Consider the following 20067-nt stretch of genomic DNA (forward strand, 5'->3'; position numbering starts at 1 on the left):
CTGGAGTCACGGCACTCCTTTCATCCTTGGAGACCCTGAGACAGTGCGATAGCCCTCCTCACAAGACGTGCACTTTCATCCGGCCTCTCTCCTCCTCGTTCGTGCCCGTCCTTCATTTCCACCGAGACCCCAGCTTGCCAGAGGTCCTTGGCAGCGTTTGTCTGCCCTGCTGGTGAACCTTTTTAGCTGGCGCAATTCAAACCTCAGTCCATCTGAGGCCCTGCCACTTAGTGTTAGGAGATGAGTTGGACAGAAAACTGTAGGCAGGGGAGAAGGGATAAGGTCTGATGCTTGGACAAGATGCGTGGTGAGCAAAAGATGGCACGGAGGAGGTTAGCAAGAGACAGATGGGGGCGAGAGGGCTGTCTGGAGGGAAATTTGGAAGAGGGAACAGGGATGTCAACACTGAGGCAAGCTCGAGCACGAGACACAGAGGTAACCTGAGAAATTAGGATTTGATTAACTACAAGCAAAGGAGTCAAGGAGAGTGATGCTGTGACAAGATTATCTAAGGGTTGAGGAAAGAAGAAAGGCCACAATCTGCCACTCTTCTTTTCCAACTTTGCACTTACCAACTTTTTGAGGAGAACGTAGTTGAATAAAACAGGGAAAAGAAAGAAAAAAGATGGTGTTACTGAAAAAAGAAATCCATTGCCTAGACAACATTGTAGAGAACAGAAAACAGAGATGTGTCAAAAATGGGTCCGCTGGCTGAAAAAGAAATAGAAACTGTTGAGAATGACCTGAAAGCAGGACAATCTTTTTTTTTCTCCTTTAGAAAAGGAATTGAGGACAGGCACAGAATTGGAGAAAGTAGCAAAAATAGATGAAAAAGATCAGAAGTGAATGATGGAGTAGTGCAGGTTAAAGCAAACAGAAAGGTGTGGGGGAGGTGGGAGTTTTTATTTTATTTATTTATTTTTATTTTTTGTGTGTGTTTGTCTTTGCCAGAATAATTTAGAAACATTTTTTTAAAAGGACCCTGTTTTCCTTTTTCATAGTGCTGGATTAATTTAATTTGAGGTCTCTCAATGCACAATAATGGCTTGGTAATGCTTAGACAATTTGTATGGAAATTCACCTCGCTATTATCACAGAGAGAAATAGTAGGTGAGATAAGAAAACCAATTTGAAGCTATGGTTACCGTGTGGTTCTTTGTTAGGTAAAAGTTCGGTTTTTCTCACCTAAATGCTAATTCCTTCACCCCTGGAGGACATTATGTCCTACAAGTATTTTTTCTAAAGAACAAAAAGGGCATGCAGTTTTTTCTCTGAAAGTACAAAAAAGATTCACGAATCACTCTTATGCACAGTTTTACTCATGGACAGGTGCAAGTCTGACATCTGACCTCAACCTGCTTGAACATGCATGTCACTGGCAAGAGAGAGAAAGAAAAAAAAACCCAAAACAGAAATAAACCTGAACATCCAATCCCCAATTAATTAACTGACTGAATTCGTTTCACAGCTTAGTAATATTATTTCTAGCAAAACTTCTGGTGAGTTTCGGAGCACTTGTTAACTTCCATCTATTATATGGAGATAAATTACAAGTATTTTTTGTATATTCGTCTCCCGTTGTGTAGTTAATAGACCTTTTAGCATGTACTATTAATAATACTAATAGTGCATGCTAAAAAGTAATATGAATATTGTAAATAATATTAATTTTAAACGTGTACCAAATTCTCCGAGACTTTTCTGGAAGCTTTTATTAAATTTACAGGTAGTGTACAGATCAAAGGGGTAATTATCAAAATACCATCAAATAAGTTTGTTCTCTTAGTACAAGTACCTGCTGCAGTATCCCCCCCTCCTCCTCTTTGTTTCAGAGAACAATGGTGCTATGAACATCATGTCTAATGTGCCTTCAGTTGGATCAACAAAGCAGAATGACAATCAGGAGCTGTTTTTCTCTGACATTTGACAAATTGCTTAGCTAAGTGATGGGGGTGGTAACATTTCTTAGCTACCAATACATTCAGGTCAGTAGGTTGGTGTACAAACAAAGCGATGGGTGTCACTTCAGTGAACACTGCTGTTGTTCTAACAAGGACAATTACCCTAATACTCATTTGGAATTAAAAACCTCATTACAGAGACTTAATTAATGATCTGGAAAGTAAAGGATATTAACAAATAGCGAGCAATAATGCTGCATTCGCCACATCTAATCAACATGTCTCATTCTCCTTTGCAATCAAGTATAACACTTCATATTCCTAACAGGGAATTTAGATTTTAATAACACTGCAGTGAGTCTCCTTTGTTGGACATTGGGTCATTGGATGTCTATGGGGTAAAAATTCCAAGGCGTATCTCTGTCCATTTATGGTAAATAGTGCTATTACAGCATGGTGCTTGTTAGTAAAAAAGTCACAGATAAGCTATTGTACTGCCACAACGTTAGTGCCCGCGTGACAAGGTTGCATATTTTTTGGAATGAGCTGAGGAGACCTGGGAAATTAATATGGAATAGATAGTGAGGAGTAAGGACATAAGTTAGGGCAATTTGTGTTCTTCCCTCAACTGTGTGACATTGAGAGCACCGTGTGTTTGGGAGATAAAGAAATGAGAGAAGTGACATTAGTCTGACTCAGAGAGGATATTTGAGAAGGCACTGAAGAGAGGAGAAAATGAAAAGGTAATAGGAGGACAGATTATGAGTTTGTGTAAAGAAAGTGCAGCGAACATTAGAAGGAAGGACAGCCAAGGCTGGAATGCTGAATATTCTATAAATTATTGCTACCTAAACATAAAAAGAAGGAACACTGTTGAACTACTGGTGATTGTTGTCAAGAATGTGGAATATGTTGATATCTGGCTTTCATCTATCTTTCTCAGCGTCTTCACCTGTCTAAAATCAAAAAATTAGAAAACATTGTCTGAATCTGACGAGGAATCATATTGTATCATATTTCTAAGCCCACAGCCCTGCTGGAATTCAAAGCAGGAGGTCAAACTCACCTGGAAACAAAGTAATCAGTGCAAGTAGAATAATAGCTGCTAAGATTAAAAGAAATCTACTTTATACAATGCATGTGCATTTCAGGGTACAAACTAAATGTAATATCCAGATATATTTTCGCTCAAGGGGAAAAGCCCTTCCATGATTGCTTTGCTGCTGCCATGATTAATAACACCTCTGAAGGAATATGATATATGCTTGTATGACAAGTTTTAAATGTAAACTGTCAAACACACTGAAAAGATTCCTATTTTTACTCTGTATGAACCATACTGACACAGTATGTCTGGTTTGCATAGCAGACCAAGGAGCGGCAGCAAGGACATGCTCAGTAACTCTCAATATATGCTAGTGAATATTTCATTTTTCCTTTTGGGTTTTTGATGTAGATCAATAGTCTGAAAAATAGATCTTATGGACCCAGACCCTTTCAGAATGAGCTTTCTTTCTCTCGTGTTCACTTCTTTATTATACGTTTGAGTTTATGGACTTATTGTATCATAGATCTAGACACACTGTATCCACTGGAGGTTAAAAAAAAGAAAAGAAAAACAAAGTGCGTCTTACTTGGGTCCGACAGGATGGAGTCAGTCTTGGGCAGAAACTGGTCACAGCGGATTCCTTGGTATCCTTCTCGACACCTGATGGAAACAGGAACATAATTATTAGTCAAGTAATCAAAAACTCTAGCTGGGAAACTACGCAAATGACCTTTATACATTCAATTAATTTAAGAGGGCCTATTATGTTTTTGCTTATTTTTATATGTAGTCGACACATGTAAAAGTAATCCCAGTGGCTTTTCCTGTAGATATCACTGATATGGTTAATTTAGTGACAACCTATAAGAGGAGAGAGTTGTCTTTAAAGTTTGGTGGAAAGGAGCTGAAATGGTTCGTTTCAGACATACATGAACACAGTGGAAACACCACTGTTCAGTATAACACACACACACACACACACACACACACACACACACACACACACACACACACACACACACACACACACACACACACACACAATAAAGACTGATTTTAAACCGTGAATCATGGATAGCTACTCTCACTGAGTCACAAAACAAAAGAGTTAGAAATGAACATAACATCTCCCCTCATGTCGCAGGTTCGGTCACTATTTTTCTTGGTGATGTGAGCTTTTCTTGTTGCTCTAGTTTCTTCATCAGCCACATTGTGCAAGTCATCTCATTCAAAACTTTAGCATCACTATGTCTTGATGCATGCTCAATCATCCAGGTGAGGAAATCCCAAAAACTTAATTACGTTCATCTGGATGTAACATTTTCAATGAGAGAAACGTTTCAGTGGGAAACCAAACAACCTCTGGGTAAGTGGTTGGCACAACACAGAGGAGCTAACTCATCAGGCCAGGACTCTGCAGTCTATTCACACCTACAGGCCAGTGGACACTCTTTCAATGATGAGGATGTAACATCCTGGACAGGGAGGAACGCTGGTTTGAGCGCGGAGTCAAGGAGGCCATTTACGTGAAAAGGGAAAGACCATCTCTGAATCGAGGAGGGGCCTAAGGGTAACCATCATACAATTCTGTGACTGCAGCCATTCCCCAACTCTCTGTGAATGGTACTCATGGTCTTTGATTGGTGGTTGTTGACCAATGGTCATGACAATTAGCATATCAAGATGAAGATAATCAAGAAACTGACCTCATAGCTCATTGTTAGTCAGTGGTGCTAGTTTCAGTCATTGTGCAAAGGTACTGTTTAAAAGGTTGGGGAAACCTGCAGTCACCTGAGACTAAAGAAGCCACTTGGACGATGATGAAATATTTCTCCAACTGAAAACGCTACGTCCAGATGAACAGAAGTATCTACTATGTTCCTTCATCTGGGACTAAAAATAATTCTGCATGCTCATTTTTGTTTTTTAGATCTTTTCTACAGTTCTCTTCTTACTTAAAATGATGTAAACATAAGAGCTACAAAGAGAGTACAGCCTCCTCATCAAAGGAAGCAAACTGACAAGAAGAAATTATTGGTGGGGTGATCTTTAGGGGCAGAACTCTCTACTAGCAAAAATGTGTCCTAGGCAAAATCACAATGGGTGCTGCAGAAGAAAAGGTGGATCCAGCGTGCATTGACCTTTTTCACAGCTAATGACTTTCAGTTTCCTTGTTTGGTCAGAGGAACATCATTAGATGCACCATGCAATGAATAAAATGCAGAATTTCTCCTACAAAGGCAAAGTGCAAGAGCATTGTTGAAATGCATATGAACTTTCCAATGACATTGAATCTGCTGTGATATTTTTCTCCTTGCGTGTGCTAAATTAACTGAAGACACATTCCATGGTTTCTGGATAGCCCTCAGACTTTTAAAGAAATTTAAACTGTTGAATATGATTGGCACATTAGTGAGAGTACCAGTCTGGCAATGATCATTAAGCAGCTAATGAATTCTGAAATGTGCTTGGGCTGCCCTTCAGAAAGTATCCCAAGAAAAGACAGGATGTATTTTTAATTAATTTTAGCTCAATAACCATCTCCTTATCAACACATGGAAGTGTAGCGTTGTCTTACAGAACAGATAGAAAGCACAGAGACTTCAATGAGGGCGTGAGGCCTAACTGGGTGTCGCACTTGGCTGGAATATCAATTTTGCCTCTGGCCAAATGCACTCTGCTTCCTTCTTGCAGAAAATACACATCTCATCCATGCAAAACATTAACTAAGAAACAGACATAGTGATGCTGCTTTAAATTTGACCACACTATTACTTAAAAATTGATAAATCTTCTAATAATTCTTTTTCATTATGCCTTAATTTTCATCTCTACTCCACCTGTATCCCTATGTCTCACCAGATTACCCTTGCAGCTTTGTTTCACAGAATCAATCTGCATCCGGTCTGACAAGCTGACAGCAGAGCAAAAATACTGATGCCTGCAAGTGAAATCTGAGAGAACATCTTTGTCCAACCAGACAAAACACTGGAGCTCTGCATAGACATCAAGCTTACAAGAACTGGAATGTGGCATATTAAAGATTTTTGCTTGGAGCAGAATGACGATAGCAAGCCTGTTTTGTGATTTTCAGTTCTTTAATCAATTAGAGTGGGGTGATTCGCCTGCGCATGCTGCTGGTACATATGTCTTTACTTTTGGAAATAAGTAAAGACATAGCAGTGTTGTGGCAATGAATGCAAACTTTGAATGAAACTCGTATGTATATACAAAAAAAATGCTTAAATCTTGAACTGGTTTGAAAATGGAGTTAAAGTACTTTGGGTGGAGCTGTGACTCACTGATACACAGCTCGCTCATGCAGGTTTTGAGTGTATTGTCAAGTGACACTCTGAAAACTAAAAAAATGCTTGATTTTTGGAGGAGCTTCTCACAGCTGTAAGGCATTAGAAGAAATTGGTGGTGGTGAGATCCTGACACTTTTTATCAATCACTTGACATACTGTCAATCTGCCTTTTTCAGGTTCACAGTCGGAAAAAGCACAGGTGTAATGCGAAGTTTCTAAGCACACTGCAGGCTTCACAGCAGACACTGTGTGAAGTCTATACTTATAAACATTCAGCAGCTCAGCTTTATCAGAACTACTGGTACTGCCACGAGGGGAATGTGGACCGGCATGTGATGATTATGTGCAGGCCCTAACAATCCGAGTGATTTTATTCAACCATGGATTAAAAAAAAATGATAGAATTCTGTGAAGACTGCCAAACATGGCATGCTTATATGCTCTATAATGGATCGACACTTTTTTTTTTATACGAATTGCTCAAAGTAATGCAAAATATGCCAAAGTAAGTGGTGTGGTCTAGTAACAGATGCTCAACTGCCATCTAGTCCAGCAGGGGGGTTGGAAGGCTTGGGGGAGGGAGCCAGTGTGAGAAATCTCCACATAACTGTGCTTGCCATTGCTGTCACTGTTAGCACGGTGGCAGCAGTGCTGTTCCTGTCTCGCTTTTAGTGCTGCTGTGTATGCTGAATAGCCCTCACCAATACGTGAAACTCTTTTGTGCATTTTCACAAATACAGTTAGTTTAAACCAGTTCAGCATATCGTGACTATGTTATGAGGAACTGAGCTGAGCAAAATTTACATGAAATCAATATAGGAATGTTGTAATGCTACAGTCAAGTCTAAGGAAAACGCTGGCTGGAGACCACGGTATGATCAAAATGACTGCAATCATGTGCAATTTAATTGGAATTTCATTGCCTCCAAAATGGCTGCTTCCAACGCAGGGACCAGGTCTGCAAGCACACGCACTCTGTTGCTATCTTCAAAGCAACTTTGATGCATCAAGAAAGCAATGAAACAGCAATGAGACAGTCAGTCTGTCTGCAGTTGGATCTGTTTGTGATAAATCAGCAGAAATTGCAAACCCGTGGCTGTGAGTTGCTGTATATATACATGGAAACTCTCATTCATACATTCAGAGTCTAACCAAAACCTCATAGGTTTGAAACAAAAATTCATCCATGCACCTGTTGCAGGACAGTGATTTAACTCCAAAAATGACATACAGGTGCTTGGCAACTTCTCTTTTATATATGAATATAACCTGTTGGTAACTGGTTAAGTCTTGTATCACATAAGGAGACATCACGAGGCCTCAAAGATCCCATTGTTTGTCAAGGCAACAGTTTTGCCACCTCTCCTCCAAGTTTGTTGTTCTCAGCTTTTAGCATCTCAGTGTGTGATGCCAAATATGTTCTGTGTGGGAGCGGGAGAACAAAACAAACACAAACAAATACAGTTGCTTTGTTTTAAAGATGAGATCTAAATCAGGCTTCAAAAGTTTGACGAAATTCATTTTAAATGATAAACGTTTCCACAACTTTATATAACGTTGCCGGGGCAGATGTAGGTGAGCGTGATTTCACTGGCTGTTCTTTATACTACTGCTTTGTCAAAGTGGCTGGCAGATATGCCAAGGTGTACCTTGGCAAATCCCTGATGCACTGGGTAATGGCAATGGTAAGAAGGGTCTCATTCACAAATTGTCACATATGGATGATTATTCAGGACCGCTTTAAGCACACATGTGTCACTGGTTAAGTGTCAAATAGTTAAAGACATGACCTTTTCCTAAACCTAATCAAGTAGTCTGGTGCCTAAAGCTCAACATACAGCCAACAGCTTATTAACTGTGAAACAGCAACTTGCAAGAAAATGCCGTTATTTGATGCCCAAGGAGAAAACCAAGTTAGCATATGAAACTCCGGCTAGACGAAGCCTAACTCAAATCAAACATTTCAGTAAAAGTATATCATGTCAACAGGTCACTTACACCACAGATGGACATTTTCTCTTTACCAAACATCCCTCCATGGTGCTAAGCCGACTAAACTTCGACGAGAGGCAACCTTTGTCAACCCAACTGATGTGAAGAAAGATAATTAAAAGAAAGGAGGCTTAACATGGTGACAGTGCCCGTGTTTCATGCTCATTAGGTGGAACAGGGGAAGCAAGAGTGAATGCTAGCCACTGTTAAAACATACTTAAAAAGGCAAGAGAGAAGACAATACGCACAATTATGCACAGTTGAACAGACAAAGCATCCCAGTTAAATGGCCAGGAGCACCATAAACAGCTGCAATATCCTTCTGTATCATGTTTAGGACTGTGCAGTTTATGAAGTTCTTGTATCCCTCAAACTCTGTTTTTTGTTTGCCTATGCCGTTTGCTGCTGAGATAAAAACACTTCAAAGTGTTGCCTTATGAAGCTCAGAGGAGTGAATATGAGAATGGATGAGAGACTGTGGGAGGGTATTGAAGAGTTCCATGCCTTCTAATTAACACCACAGTCATTAATTAAAAGAAAACAGGAAGCAAGTACATGCATGCATGTGTGTAAGCACATGTGTTTCTCTCTGAAGTGTACAAAGCAACACAAAGCCTGGGATAAATATAAATATGCCGCCCAGAGGATGATGAATTTCTGTAAAGGGAAGTGTGAAAACACATGAACTGGTGACTAAAGACATGGATCCAGTGTGAGAAAAGCAGTTTAGAAGTTAAGTATTTGTGGAAAACTTTAACAGAAGAATAGAAGTGTTATTACAGCATACCTGGTATTATTTTCTCTGGGTGTGATGGTCCTGATGAGAACACCAGAAACTACCAGGAAGCTGTGAGTACTTTGGCAGGTATTATGTTTGACTGTTTGGATGTCTGTGGAAATATTTTGTCAGTGCTATAACAAAGTAACCATGCATGATACTGTCATAACACTTTAGTGGTGTGCACCAGAAATCACAGGTAGAGTTGTGTTTCAGCATGGCTTTAGTCTGACCCTATAATACTGATTGAAAGGAAAGGAATTAGGGGCAAGCAGCTGAGTTCGTCAATGATTATGTCCAAGAACTCTTTTGGCATGATCCAGTCCACAGTGACTAAAAGAAATGCATGAAAAACCCTCTTCTATTGTATTTAGATACCAAAGATGCACCATGATTTTATTTTTAAAAGGCTGAGAGGACCCCAGAGACCCAGCAGCCACGGTCAATAACAGCCCCGGTGCAGAGAGCGCCCTCCGAGGAAACACTGGAGATATGACGCAATACGATATATACAGGGTAAAATGATAAAATAAATAAGAACAGGATACAATATAAATATAAATATAAATAGAGTAAGAAGATTAAAAAATGAATAAGAATAAAATCAATAAATATTAGGTAAATCCTAAATTAATAATAGAATAACAGGATAGAATAAATAAGCATAAAAAATAAATAAACGCTAAGTAAAAGCTAAATTAAAAAGGTGGGTCTTGAGCCTGTTCTTAAAAACATGTACGTTCTCTGCGGCCCTGAGCTCCTCCGGCAGGCTGTTCCACAGACGAGGACCATACCACTGAAAAGCTGCCTCTCCGTGAGTATGTGTCCTGACTTTAGGGACAATCAAAAGGCCAGTACCAGAGGACCTCAGGGTCCGCGAGGGTTCGTATGGTAAAAGCAGATCTGAGAGATAAGAAGGCCCAAGACCATTAAGACATTTAAAAACCAATAAAAGAACTTTAAAATCGATCCTGAAACACACGGGGAGCCAATGCAGCGATTCTAAAACCGGTGTAATGTGGGCCCGCCCTCTGGTCTTCGTCAGCACACGAGCTGCCGAGTTTTGCAAGAGTTGTAAAGTTGAAATATTCTTCTTAGGAAGACCAGAGAGCAGGGCATTACAGTAATCAATGCGACTGGTAATAAAAGCATGCATCAGCATCTCCGTGTTGGCCCGAGAAAGAATAGGGCGGACTCTGGCTATATTTTTTAGATGATAAAATCCAATTTTGGTTACATGTTTAACATGTGGGATAAAACCAAGCTCAGAGTCAAAAATAACACCCAGATATAATCTCTCCAGCATGTCCTGGGTCTGCCCCGGGGCCTCCTCCCAGTGGGAGATGCCCGGAACACCAACCCCAGGAGGCGCCTAGGAGGCATCCTTGTCAGATGCCCGAACCACCTCAGCTGAGGCCAGCCACCCTTCAGAGCAAGCTCATTTCCGCCGCTTGTATCCACGATCTCATTCTTTCCGTCACTACCCACAGCTCATGGCCATTCGCTTTTACACTCAGCTCCCTCTTCACCACGACGGACCGGTGCAGCGTCCGCATCACTGCAGCCACCGCACCAATCCGTCTGTCGATCTCCGGCTCCCTTCTCCCGTCACTCGCGAACAAGACCCCGAGATACTTGAACTCCTCCACTTGGGGCAGGAACTCATCCCCGACCTGGAGTGGGCACTCCACCCTTTTCCGGCTGAGAACCATGGCCTCAGATTTGGAGGTGCTGATCCTCATTCCCGCTGCTTCACACTCGGCTGCGAACTGTTCCAGTGCGAGCTGGAGGCCCTCACCCGATGAGGCCAACAGAATCACATCATCCGCGAAAAGCAGAGATGACACTCTGAAGCCACTGAAGTGAAAGGCAATGCAAACTAAGCTCTTGCAACGGTTGTATAGGGATCAAATGGCCCGTAGCAATGGGCCAGACACCCCATACTCCCGCAGCACCTCCCACAGGACACCCCAAGGGACATGGTCGAATGCCTTCTCCAAGTCCGCAAAACACATGTAGACTGTTTGGGCAAACTCCCATGCACCCTCAAGTATCCTTGAGAGGATAAAGAGCTGGTCCAGTGTTCCGCGACCAGGACGAAAACCGCATTGTTCCTCCTGTTTCCGAGGTTCGACTAGTGGACGAACTCTCCTTTCCAGCACCCTGGCATAGACTTTCCCAGGGAGGCTGAGGAGTGTGATCCCCCTGTAGTTGGAACACACCCTCTGGTCCCCCTTCTTAAAGATGGGGACCACCACCCCGGTCTGCCAGTCCAGGGGTACTGCCCCTGGACTCCACGCAACATTGTAGAGGCGTGTCAACCAGGACAGCTCTACAACGTCCAGCTGGTAAAAAAGACTTAAATATTTAAACTCTTTCACATCTGTTTGACTTGGTCTACATAGTTTGGCTTTTTGACATTTAGTCTTAGTCAAAGGCAAGTTGGATTATATTCAAGATCGTCCTGCGGATTTTACCATTTTGTCTATTGCAGACAATATTGCTGCAGAATATGAAAAAAAAAAGCTTTTGGTTAATGTCCAAAAACGCAAAATAAAGAACAGAAAAAAAGAAAAAAATGACAAAAAAGGAGGTAACATTTAGAGAAGGATAAGGGTGGGCGACTAGGTTTTTCCATTGTACTGCATTTGGACGACTCCTACATATTCTTGGTTGCTTTGTGTTTAACAATGCTTAGAATAGATGACAACTGCCTACTGAGTCTGCTAGTACATAAGAGTGCACCTACTGGTCATATCTATGCGACTGATTACAATTAGTATCAGCCAACTAATGAGACAGCATCCAAATCAACTGTTGTGGCTGATGAGGGACACACAAATATCTTGTATTTCAAAGTATATGAAGGCATTTTGGAAGGAAGAAATTGTTTAGAGATCAGATTGAGCTCCACTAAGGCCTCCACTTAGTACATACTAATGATTATTAAATATATGTAAACAAGGACTGTGACAACAGGCCAATTATTTGGTCACCATTAACCCAAAATTAAATTGCCTGTGCTGTCTAATAAACAGGAGGCACATAGTCCATTTACTGCTCAAGATACTCCTGTGTCTCCTCTGTGATTGTGTAATTGTGGTCTGATGCAATTCCAGTTTAATTTCTGAAAATTGCCTTTACAGAGATATAATTACTAAATGAGCTTTTGGAGCAGGCCTCAAATTTCTAAGGTGAAGAGGAGCATGTTCCTTTTGCAAGCATTTCCAAAGCCAGTTCAACTGGATGACTTCTGATAGCAGCTCATTTCAGTGAGAAAATCAATCATTGCATTTTCTTTTCTGCATATGTCACGTATATGTAAGTTTGCAGCTTCTAGCTGTTCAGTGCTTCCAGTTGCCGAGCTTCTCTGACATGTATCACACTGAAAGTTACATACAGGCCATGCTGCAAACCCTTGCTTCCGTCTCACCATCACTCCTCTGAAACCTCACTTACATCCCGACTCATTCACGAGAGACAAGAGGTTACTTAATAATGCAAAGCTCTTACTGATCACTGGCCCTCAAATAAAAAACAACAACAAAGAAAGCCAATTTCTTTCATTTCTCTCACCTTGGTCCTCCTCTATCTTCCTTTACGTACCATATTCTCTAATAAAAGCACTCTGACGAATTTAATGAAATCTTTATACACATTAATTACATATAATATATCCATGCAATGAATACAATGTGACATTGATCTTTATGTCAAACATTCCTACTGTCAAACACAGAAGTCATGAAGCCATTGTCAAAGAATTAAGTTAATTAAAAGTATATTAATTACTTCTATGTTGTTCAAAAGCTTATATGTTGACTAGAATACGAAATGTACAAGTCACATTTGTAACTAGGACAGGCAGATTTTTTTTATTGCCTATTGCTACGTTTTTCTGAACTGGCTGTTACAAATAATTGAAACAAGTAAACATGTCAGCTGAAGCCACTGTGATTCCAAACTGACAGCAGGTGTCATACTCCATGATGGAAAAAACAAAACGAAAATTGATTCACAGAAAACTAACCTTTTTATACTCAGCAGACAATTTCTGAGGTATTTTTGTCATCATAACCATGATCTTTCACTAACCAGACACAATCAGGAGGGAACGAGTGAAGAGAAAAGACCATAAACAGAGCGATAATGCATAGATTTGCCCAAATTATAGGAGGAACACCTCAGGTTGGTGAAGTCTTCCCTGTTCACTTCAGCTCTTCTGGAAATACCATTAACAGTGAGATAAGGCTCGAATCCAACCCTTATCTTTTTCTTATTTTGCCCCCCTCTCTGTTTTACACACTCTCTCTTTGAATTTCTCCCTTTTTAAATATTAACACTTTATCACTTAGACCACTTATCTCTGTGCATAATGATTCCCTCTTAGTCACATTGATTAGATGTTAGATTTTTTTTCATACAGTCAAGAATAAGATTCAGGGGATATCGCTTTTACTTATCTTGATGCCAAAGGGGTATCAAGGTACTTGGATTAAACAATTTAATGGCTATCACCGACTTTGACAGGCAACAAGTTTTTACCTCTAGCAACCTGTACTCTATGCACAGATATCCGTTAAATTGAATAGGTAAGGAAGTTTATGCTATAGTTTTCCTTTTTTTTTTTTCAAAAATTTGATCTGGAAGTACTTTGGTCTGCACACAGTTTCATCATGACCATAAGCATCTTGTGGATGAAATAAAATGCTGATTACAAGTTGTTATTTAGGTTATACCAAGGACAAGAGAAATGTTACAAACAGTATGGTCATCCAATTATGAAGGAACCAAGTATACCCTACACTATTGGCAACCAGCTGTACCTATAAATGGAAATCAAAAGACTTCAATCAGACAACACTCAAATGCACCATGCCCTAGAAGCTCTGACCGGACCTGACCTTTTCAGGCCTTTACCTCAGCACCAACCTCTGGGGATGAACAATGAAATCAGCAAGGAGCTAGCCAATAGCTGGTTGCTAGGCAGCTACTTGGCTCACTAAAGTTGTTGAACTAGCTTCTTTCATGTGTTCATGGTGAAGCTGCCTTGCAGAGGATTTTAAATGGAATGATGTGATGGAAAAAAAAAGTCTAATGGGAATTTTAAAAAAACATTATTGATATTCATCTTCTTTTTTTTTTTTTTTAATACCAGAACGGTATTTGTTTACAATGATTTTTCTTTTTGGCATATCATCTTTATTCTAGACAATCATTTTCCATCTTGAGTGTTCTTTATTTTTTGCCTGAGATTCTGGAGTGCCCTTTGGAAAATTAACACAAGGGAAACAATGGCTTAGCTAATAATGTACCACATGGGTGACAGTTTTATCACATCCCAATTTCAGAAAAATTAGCAAAACACCCAAATGCCAGAGGAGGATTTATGCAAGAGAGCGTGCAGTTTATGTTGAAGAACAACGGTCTCGTGAAAGCTTTGACCTTTGGACAAAATTAAGTAGCACAAAAGTCCGTCAGGGTAATCGTATAATTAAACTTACCCCTTTTCCCTTCTGTTTCCGATGATTTTTTTTGTCCCTTTAGAAATATTTTCTCACTTAAGAGTCACTCCCTTGTGCTGATCCTGCTAGAGGGCATGTTTAAGAAGGCGTTTGCCAAGGATAATACTACACAAAGGAATTTCAAATTATAACCTTCTGGAAACTGGCAGCCACTTCATCTCCCAAATGTTGATGGTGGGATTTAAAATTCTTATGCATGTAAAATGTAATTTCACTGCTTGAACAATGCGCCATTCCTTATTGGAACACACAAAACGGGTTCAAAGGATGATTAGAAACATCAACAGTGCTACTGCGAACATCTTTGAAGGCGGCTGAAAATAGATTAGAAATAACTGAAGTGAAAAAAAATGTGTATAAAGATGTTGTTTTTCGGTGTATAGATAAAGTATAATCGCTTTGTAGTTTTTATGTTAAAGTTTTGTTGCAACTTTCACAGCAAAGTAAAAAGACACTGAATCCAGGCAGAATCCGGGCAGCACGGTGGCACAGTGGTTAGCACTGTTGCCTCACAGCAAGAAGGTCCTGAGTTCAATTCCACCATCAGGCCGGGGTCTTTCTGTGTGGAGTTTGCATGTTCTCCCCGTGTTTGCGTGGGTTCTCTCCGGGTACTCCGGCTTCCTCCCACCGTCCAAAGACATGCAGCTTGTGGGGATAGGTTAATTGGATAATCCAAATTGCCACTAGGTGTGAATGTGCGAGTGAATGTGAGTGTGAATGGTTGTCTGTCCCTATGTGTTAGCCCTGCGACAGACTGGTGACCTGTCCAGGGTGTACCCCGCCTTTCGCCCTATGACAGCTGGGATAGGCTCCAGCGCCCCCCGCGACCCTGAAAAGGATAAGCGAATGGATGGATGGATGGATGGATGGATGAACCACCAAATGATGAAAATTTTAAATGTAATTTCTTATTTATGATTACTGACTACATTTGGTTTGCACAACGGAATCTGTTTCGGCTGTACTTGATGTGATATCATTACTTCCAATATCCTTTTGTAGTTGTCTTTGCTTCGGTTTTCAAATAATTTGTGAAAAGCCACCGAAAGCAAAAACATGCTCTGTGATTCATTGTGTCATTATTTGTGACCCAACTCACTCGAGTGCAAGACCAGCTGAATTCAAATGAAGGAAAAAGCTGGCTACAGCAAAAGCTGGTTACATGGTGCACTTGAAAGCAGCATCACAGAGCCTGCAAACCAATTATTTTTAGAGAGAAGTAGTCTGTTTGAAACACAGGAAATGGCAAAACAAATGCTGCCAAGACAAAACAGATGCTGTAATGTTTCACCTAGCAAACAGGGGTTCCTGTCAGGGAAAGGTGTGCATTTTGGAAACAGTCCTTAATTCAAACCTTTCCCTGAATGTTCTTAAATGCTGTAAAACTCGATTTGAGGGAAAAAAAACTCTCTGAAATGGAATTCAAATTTGTCTTCTGATGGATTTCTGTTCTCTAACTTGGGCCTCCATTTTCAGTATTATGTAACCCAGCCTTAGAAAGCACCACGGAGATTGTTGCAAATGATTAGTCATAAAATCTGAAATGTTTTCATATTTTATAGATATGAAGAGTCCACATAAAGCCCAGATACCCCCAAGTTCTATGAGCGAATTTGAGTTTAATCAAAACAAACCCTACGGCAGAAAGGGATTATATTACAGGGCATTACCAATTTTTAGAGGATTATTTCCCCCCTACTGATGATGAAGGACTTTGAAGTAAACATTTAGCTAAAAGAAAAATGTTCAAATCCTATCAAAAGTCCATCTGTTTCCTGAACTGCCTCGCTTCCTTCCATCCATTTTCTTCCACTTAATCAAAGTCAGGTTGCAGTGCCGCCATACTAAGCAGGGTATACCAGATGTCCTTTTACACAACACGATATTCCAGCTCCTCCTGGAGAACCCTGGCACACTAGCAGGCCTGATGAAATTTCTAATCTCTCTAGTGAGTTCTGGGTCTACCCCATGGTGTCCTCCCAACTGGGCATGTCCTCCAAGAGGAGGAGCCCAGCAGGCATATTGATGGCCAACAATATCAGCTGGCTTCTTTGATGTGAGGGAGGACCAATTCTTGGAGTTCCTCGTCTCGTCTTTGAGGCTGAGCCCGAACACCCAACCGAGATGGCTTATTTCAACCTCTGACATCCATGAAATTAATCTTTCTGTCACAACATGACATTTTCAGGGCAAAATATTAAATGATAATAATGTATATCCATAGATTTTTTTAAATAGCAAGAATGCGGTATTATTTGTGGATAAATGGTAGAGAGTTGGTAAATTTGTATGAACAAATCCCACATGCACACAGCAGGGGAGCAGCTAACATCATGTTACCAACAAGAGTAGACAAATAATGATAACTGATGAATAATAAAGTTCTCAACACTTCAACCAGTGCTTACCTCAGCAACATAACACCAGCCTCATTGCATCTGTGTGAGTGACTGGGATGCACTTCTACTGGTTAGAGATGTAGCTTCAGCAACAGAAAAGTATGCCATTAGGGATGGTTACTTTCAGCCATACATCTGCACATAAACTGAGGCTGCAGTACAGTCTGAAAGGGAAGATAGCCGCACTAAACTGAAAAGCGCATCTCCAGCCATGACTTGACTGGTACGTGCAATTTTTTAAAATATTCAAGTTATCTTCAAAAATGATAGAAAAACAAACAAAGCCTACTTGGACTGTAGGCGGTCTTGTAAATCGAAAGCTTTGCCTTCACATCACTACCAGTGCAGCAACAATCTTCCTGCCAATCTCACGCTCCACCTTCCCATCACTGGTGAACAAGATCCGCAGATACTCGGAGTCCTTCACACGGGGCAGCAGCTCTCCCAGAGAGAGCAATCCAATCCTTAGCCAGTGTTACACTTGACAGGTGATTATTTTCAACTGATTGCTTTGGTTCTGCTGTTTGTGAAAATATACAAAAATATGCATCTCTGAGGACTAAAATTTCTCTAACCAAACAAAATACAAATTAAATGTAAATCGGCATTAAGCGAAAGTTGATAAGGACTGATACAAAGCAAATGTGCCAGCTCAAAGATAGATTAGGGTAATATGAAGAAAAAAGATGCCTATTCTGCCAGTTGTGATATCAGATAATACATGATCACACAAGGAAACTTGGTATTCACAGCAGAAAAGAGTGGAATGTGATTTGCATTCATTCAAACCTAAAGTGATGACCTTTGCTGTTCTCTTGTGTTACCCTCTGTATGAACTCTCAAACAAAGGCAGGATTGCTTTCATGGACAGAGACATGAATTGTTGAGTACATCTTCAACAGGAAGAAGAGAATCAAAGGTATGAAAAAAGGCTCAGTTCAGCTTTGTGGTGCTGTCTAGAATGAATCCTGATGACACAATTGTGCTATAGACAAATATGGGATGTGGATTGGAAAATTAAATATTTTAGAGGCCTAGCCCCCAAAGTTCAATGCATGACCTGGTCTTTGACCTCATATACTGAAATGGTTGCTAGATGAGATAAAAAGCTCCTGTGTATTTAAAGAATATAGCTCATATGAGTCTTTATCACTGGTGAGCTGAAGTGGAGGCTTGCTGTATCTGGTATACAGATATAGTATCCTCGTCATCATCTTCTAAGAACTGGTCTATGCAACATTCACAGTCGACTGTGGGTTTCTAAGGGACACATTTCAGCATTTATTTATTATTTTGAAATGTGCATGTCAGTTTTTTTTTAAATATTACTAGTAAATTTCTATTAGACATTGAATGTTAACAACATTATTTTGGACAAAGTTGTTAAAGGGCATATCACAGCCATTCTTTACCAGGTATCCTGAGGAGAAAATTAAACAAAATCCATATTTTATACAAAAGCTCTCACGTCAAGTTGCTAGTGAGGCTCTTGAGGGGAACATGAGAACTGGCATTACAGTGCTTTGAACTAACTCTGCCCTTCAGACTGTATCTGTACAGATGGATTTCCAATTATGTTAATACCATAACAAGGGTTACTTTGTCTAATTGGAAAAAGACTAAGAAAATGATAAGAACAGAACAGATAAACACAAGACAGAAACAGGAGGTCAGTTTTTGAATTGAGTGAGCTCGGATCCTCTTTTATGTGAAGCATGTATCAGCCACTCTCATAATGAATGAAAGGGTCTAGAATAAAAGAAGACATTTTGTATAATTTGAACAAGTCTTTTTATCCTCATTGTTTTTAATTCTGAACAGCTATGCATTATATTTTACAAAAAGACTGTAGCCAATAAAGAGAAGAGCAAGTAAAAGAAAACAGCTGCAACAACAAAAGCAAAAGTAAACCTCGTGAAAATGTGTTGTCAACAGCATTCTTTAATGTAACGAGGACAAGAAAAAAGGCAAAAGGAAATAATTACTAGACTCCAGGAGCAGCCGTTTACACAAGACTTCCGCTGTGCCGCAGGACTGGCAACTTGTAGCGCTTTTTGTGACCCAAAAAAGGCCTCTGAAAAATATGCTGCCTAAAGTTTCATCAAAGAAAAAAGGAAATGGATGCCAGAGCAAATGCACTACTGCTTCCATTAAAGGGGGTTATAAGTGCTGCCCAATCGTTGTCCTGCTAGAAATAAGTGCAAGCATTCAACACCAATCACCACAATGTTTTACTACAGGGATCGTGCAGAATTAAAGGAATTGCACCACACTGGTTTGAATCTGTCAATCTATATCATAGACTCCAATTGATTCATGTAAATTAAACAGATATGTAGCATTGCCTCCTTTACAGTGGTTTGCAAAAATATTCGGCCCCCTTGAACTTTCCCACATTCGGTCACATTACAGCCACAAACATGAATCAATTTGATTGGAAGTCCACGTGAAAGACCAACACAAAGTGGTGCACACATGGGAAGTGGAATGAAAATCATACATGATTCCAAACATTTTTTACAAATAAATAACTGCAAAATGTAAAATCCATGTAAAAAATGTTTGGAATCATGTATGATTTTCATTCCACTTCCCATGTGTGCACCACTTTGTGTTGGTCTTTCACGTGGACTTCCAATCAAATTGATTCATGTTTGTGGCTGTAATGTGACCGAATGTGGGAAAGTTCAAGGGGGGCAAATACTTTTGCAAGCCACTGTAAAGATACTTTGTGCAGCATTGCTACAATTAAAAATATCCTCTATCTCAGAGTGATGCTGAAAAACTAATTTAGATATTTTATTAAAACTCATTTTCATCAGGTTGAAAAGCCTTCAGAATGGCACAGTGAGAGCACTGACAGGGACTAGAAAGAGACACTTTTCTCCTATATTTGCTTATCTTCATTTGCTCCCAGTTAAATCCAGAATTAAATTTGAAATCCTTCTCCTCACATGCAAGGTGTTACTTGTGGTTCCTAATGTATTGGAAAGTAGAATGAGAGGCAAAGCCTTCGGTGATCAGGCCCCTCTCCTATGGAACTGGCGAGACAAACACTCTCACTACTTTTAAGATTAGGCTGAAAAGTTTTCTTGTTGGTCAAACCTATAGGTGGG

The 20067-nt window shown here is 40.1% G+C and overlaps 1 protein-coding gene across 1 annotated transcript in view; it reads right to left on the bottom strand.

Moving 5' to 3' along the window:
• nrg3a (neuregulin 3a) overlaps nt 1-20067 on the bottom strand; it is a 356064-nt gene that overhangs the window by 67437 nt on the left and 268560 nt on the right. The window contains exons 3-4 of the mRNA XM_085427252.1: nt 3536-3609; nt 573-575 (exon numbers count right to left, since the gene is read on the bottom strand). Of these exons, the coding sequence (XP_085283378.1) occupies nt 573-575; nt 3536-3609 (77 nt within the window). The remainder of the gene's footprint in view (nt 1-572; nt 576-3535; nt 3610-20067) is intronic.

The sequence above is a fragment of the Rhamphochromis longiceps genome, linkage group LG13 (assembly GCF_057381845.1).
Source record: "Rhamphochromis longiceps isolate RC_006_pf linkage group LG13, R_longiceps_female_GT1.1, whole genome shotgun sequence".
Lineage (NCBI taxonomy): Eukaryota > Metazoa > Chordata > Actinopteri > Cichliformes > Cichlidae > Rhamphochromis > Rhamphochromis longiceps.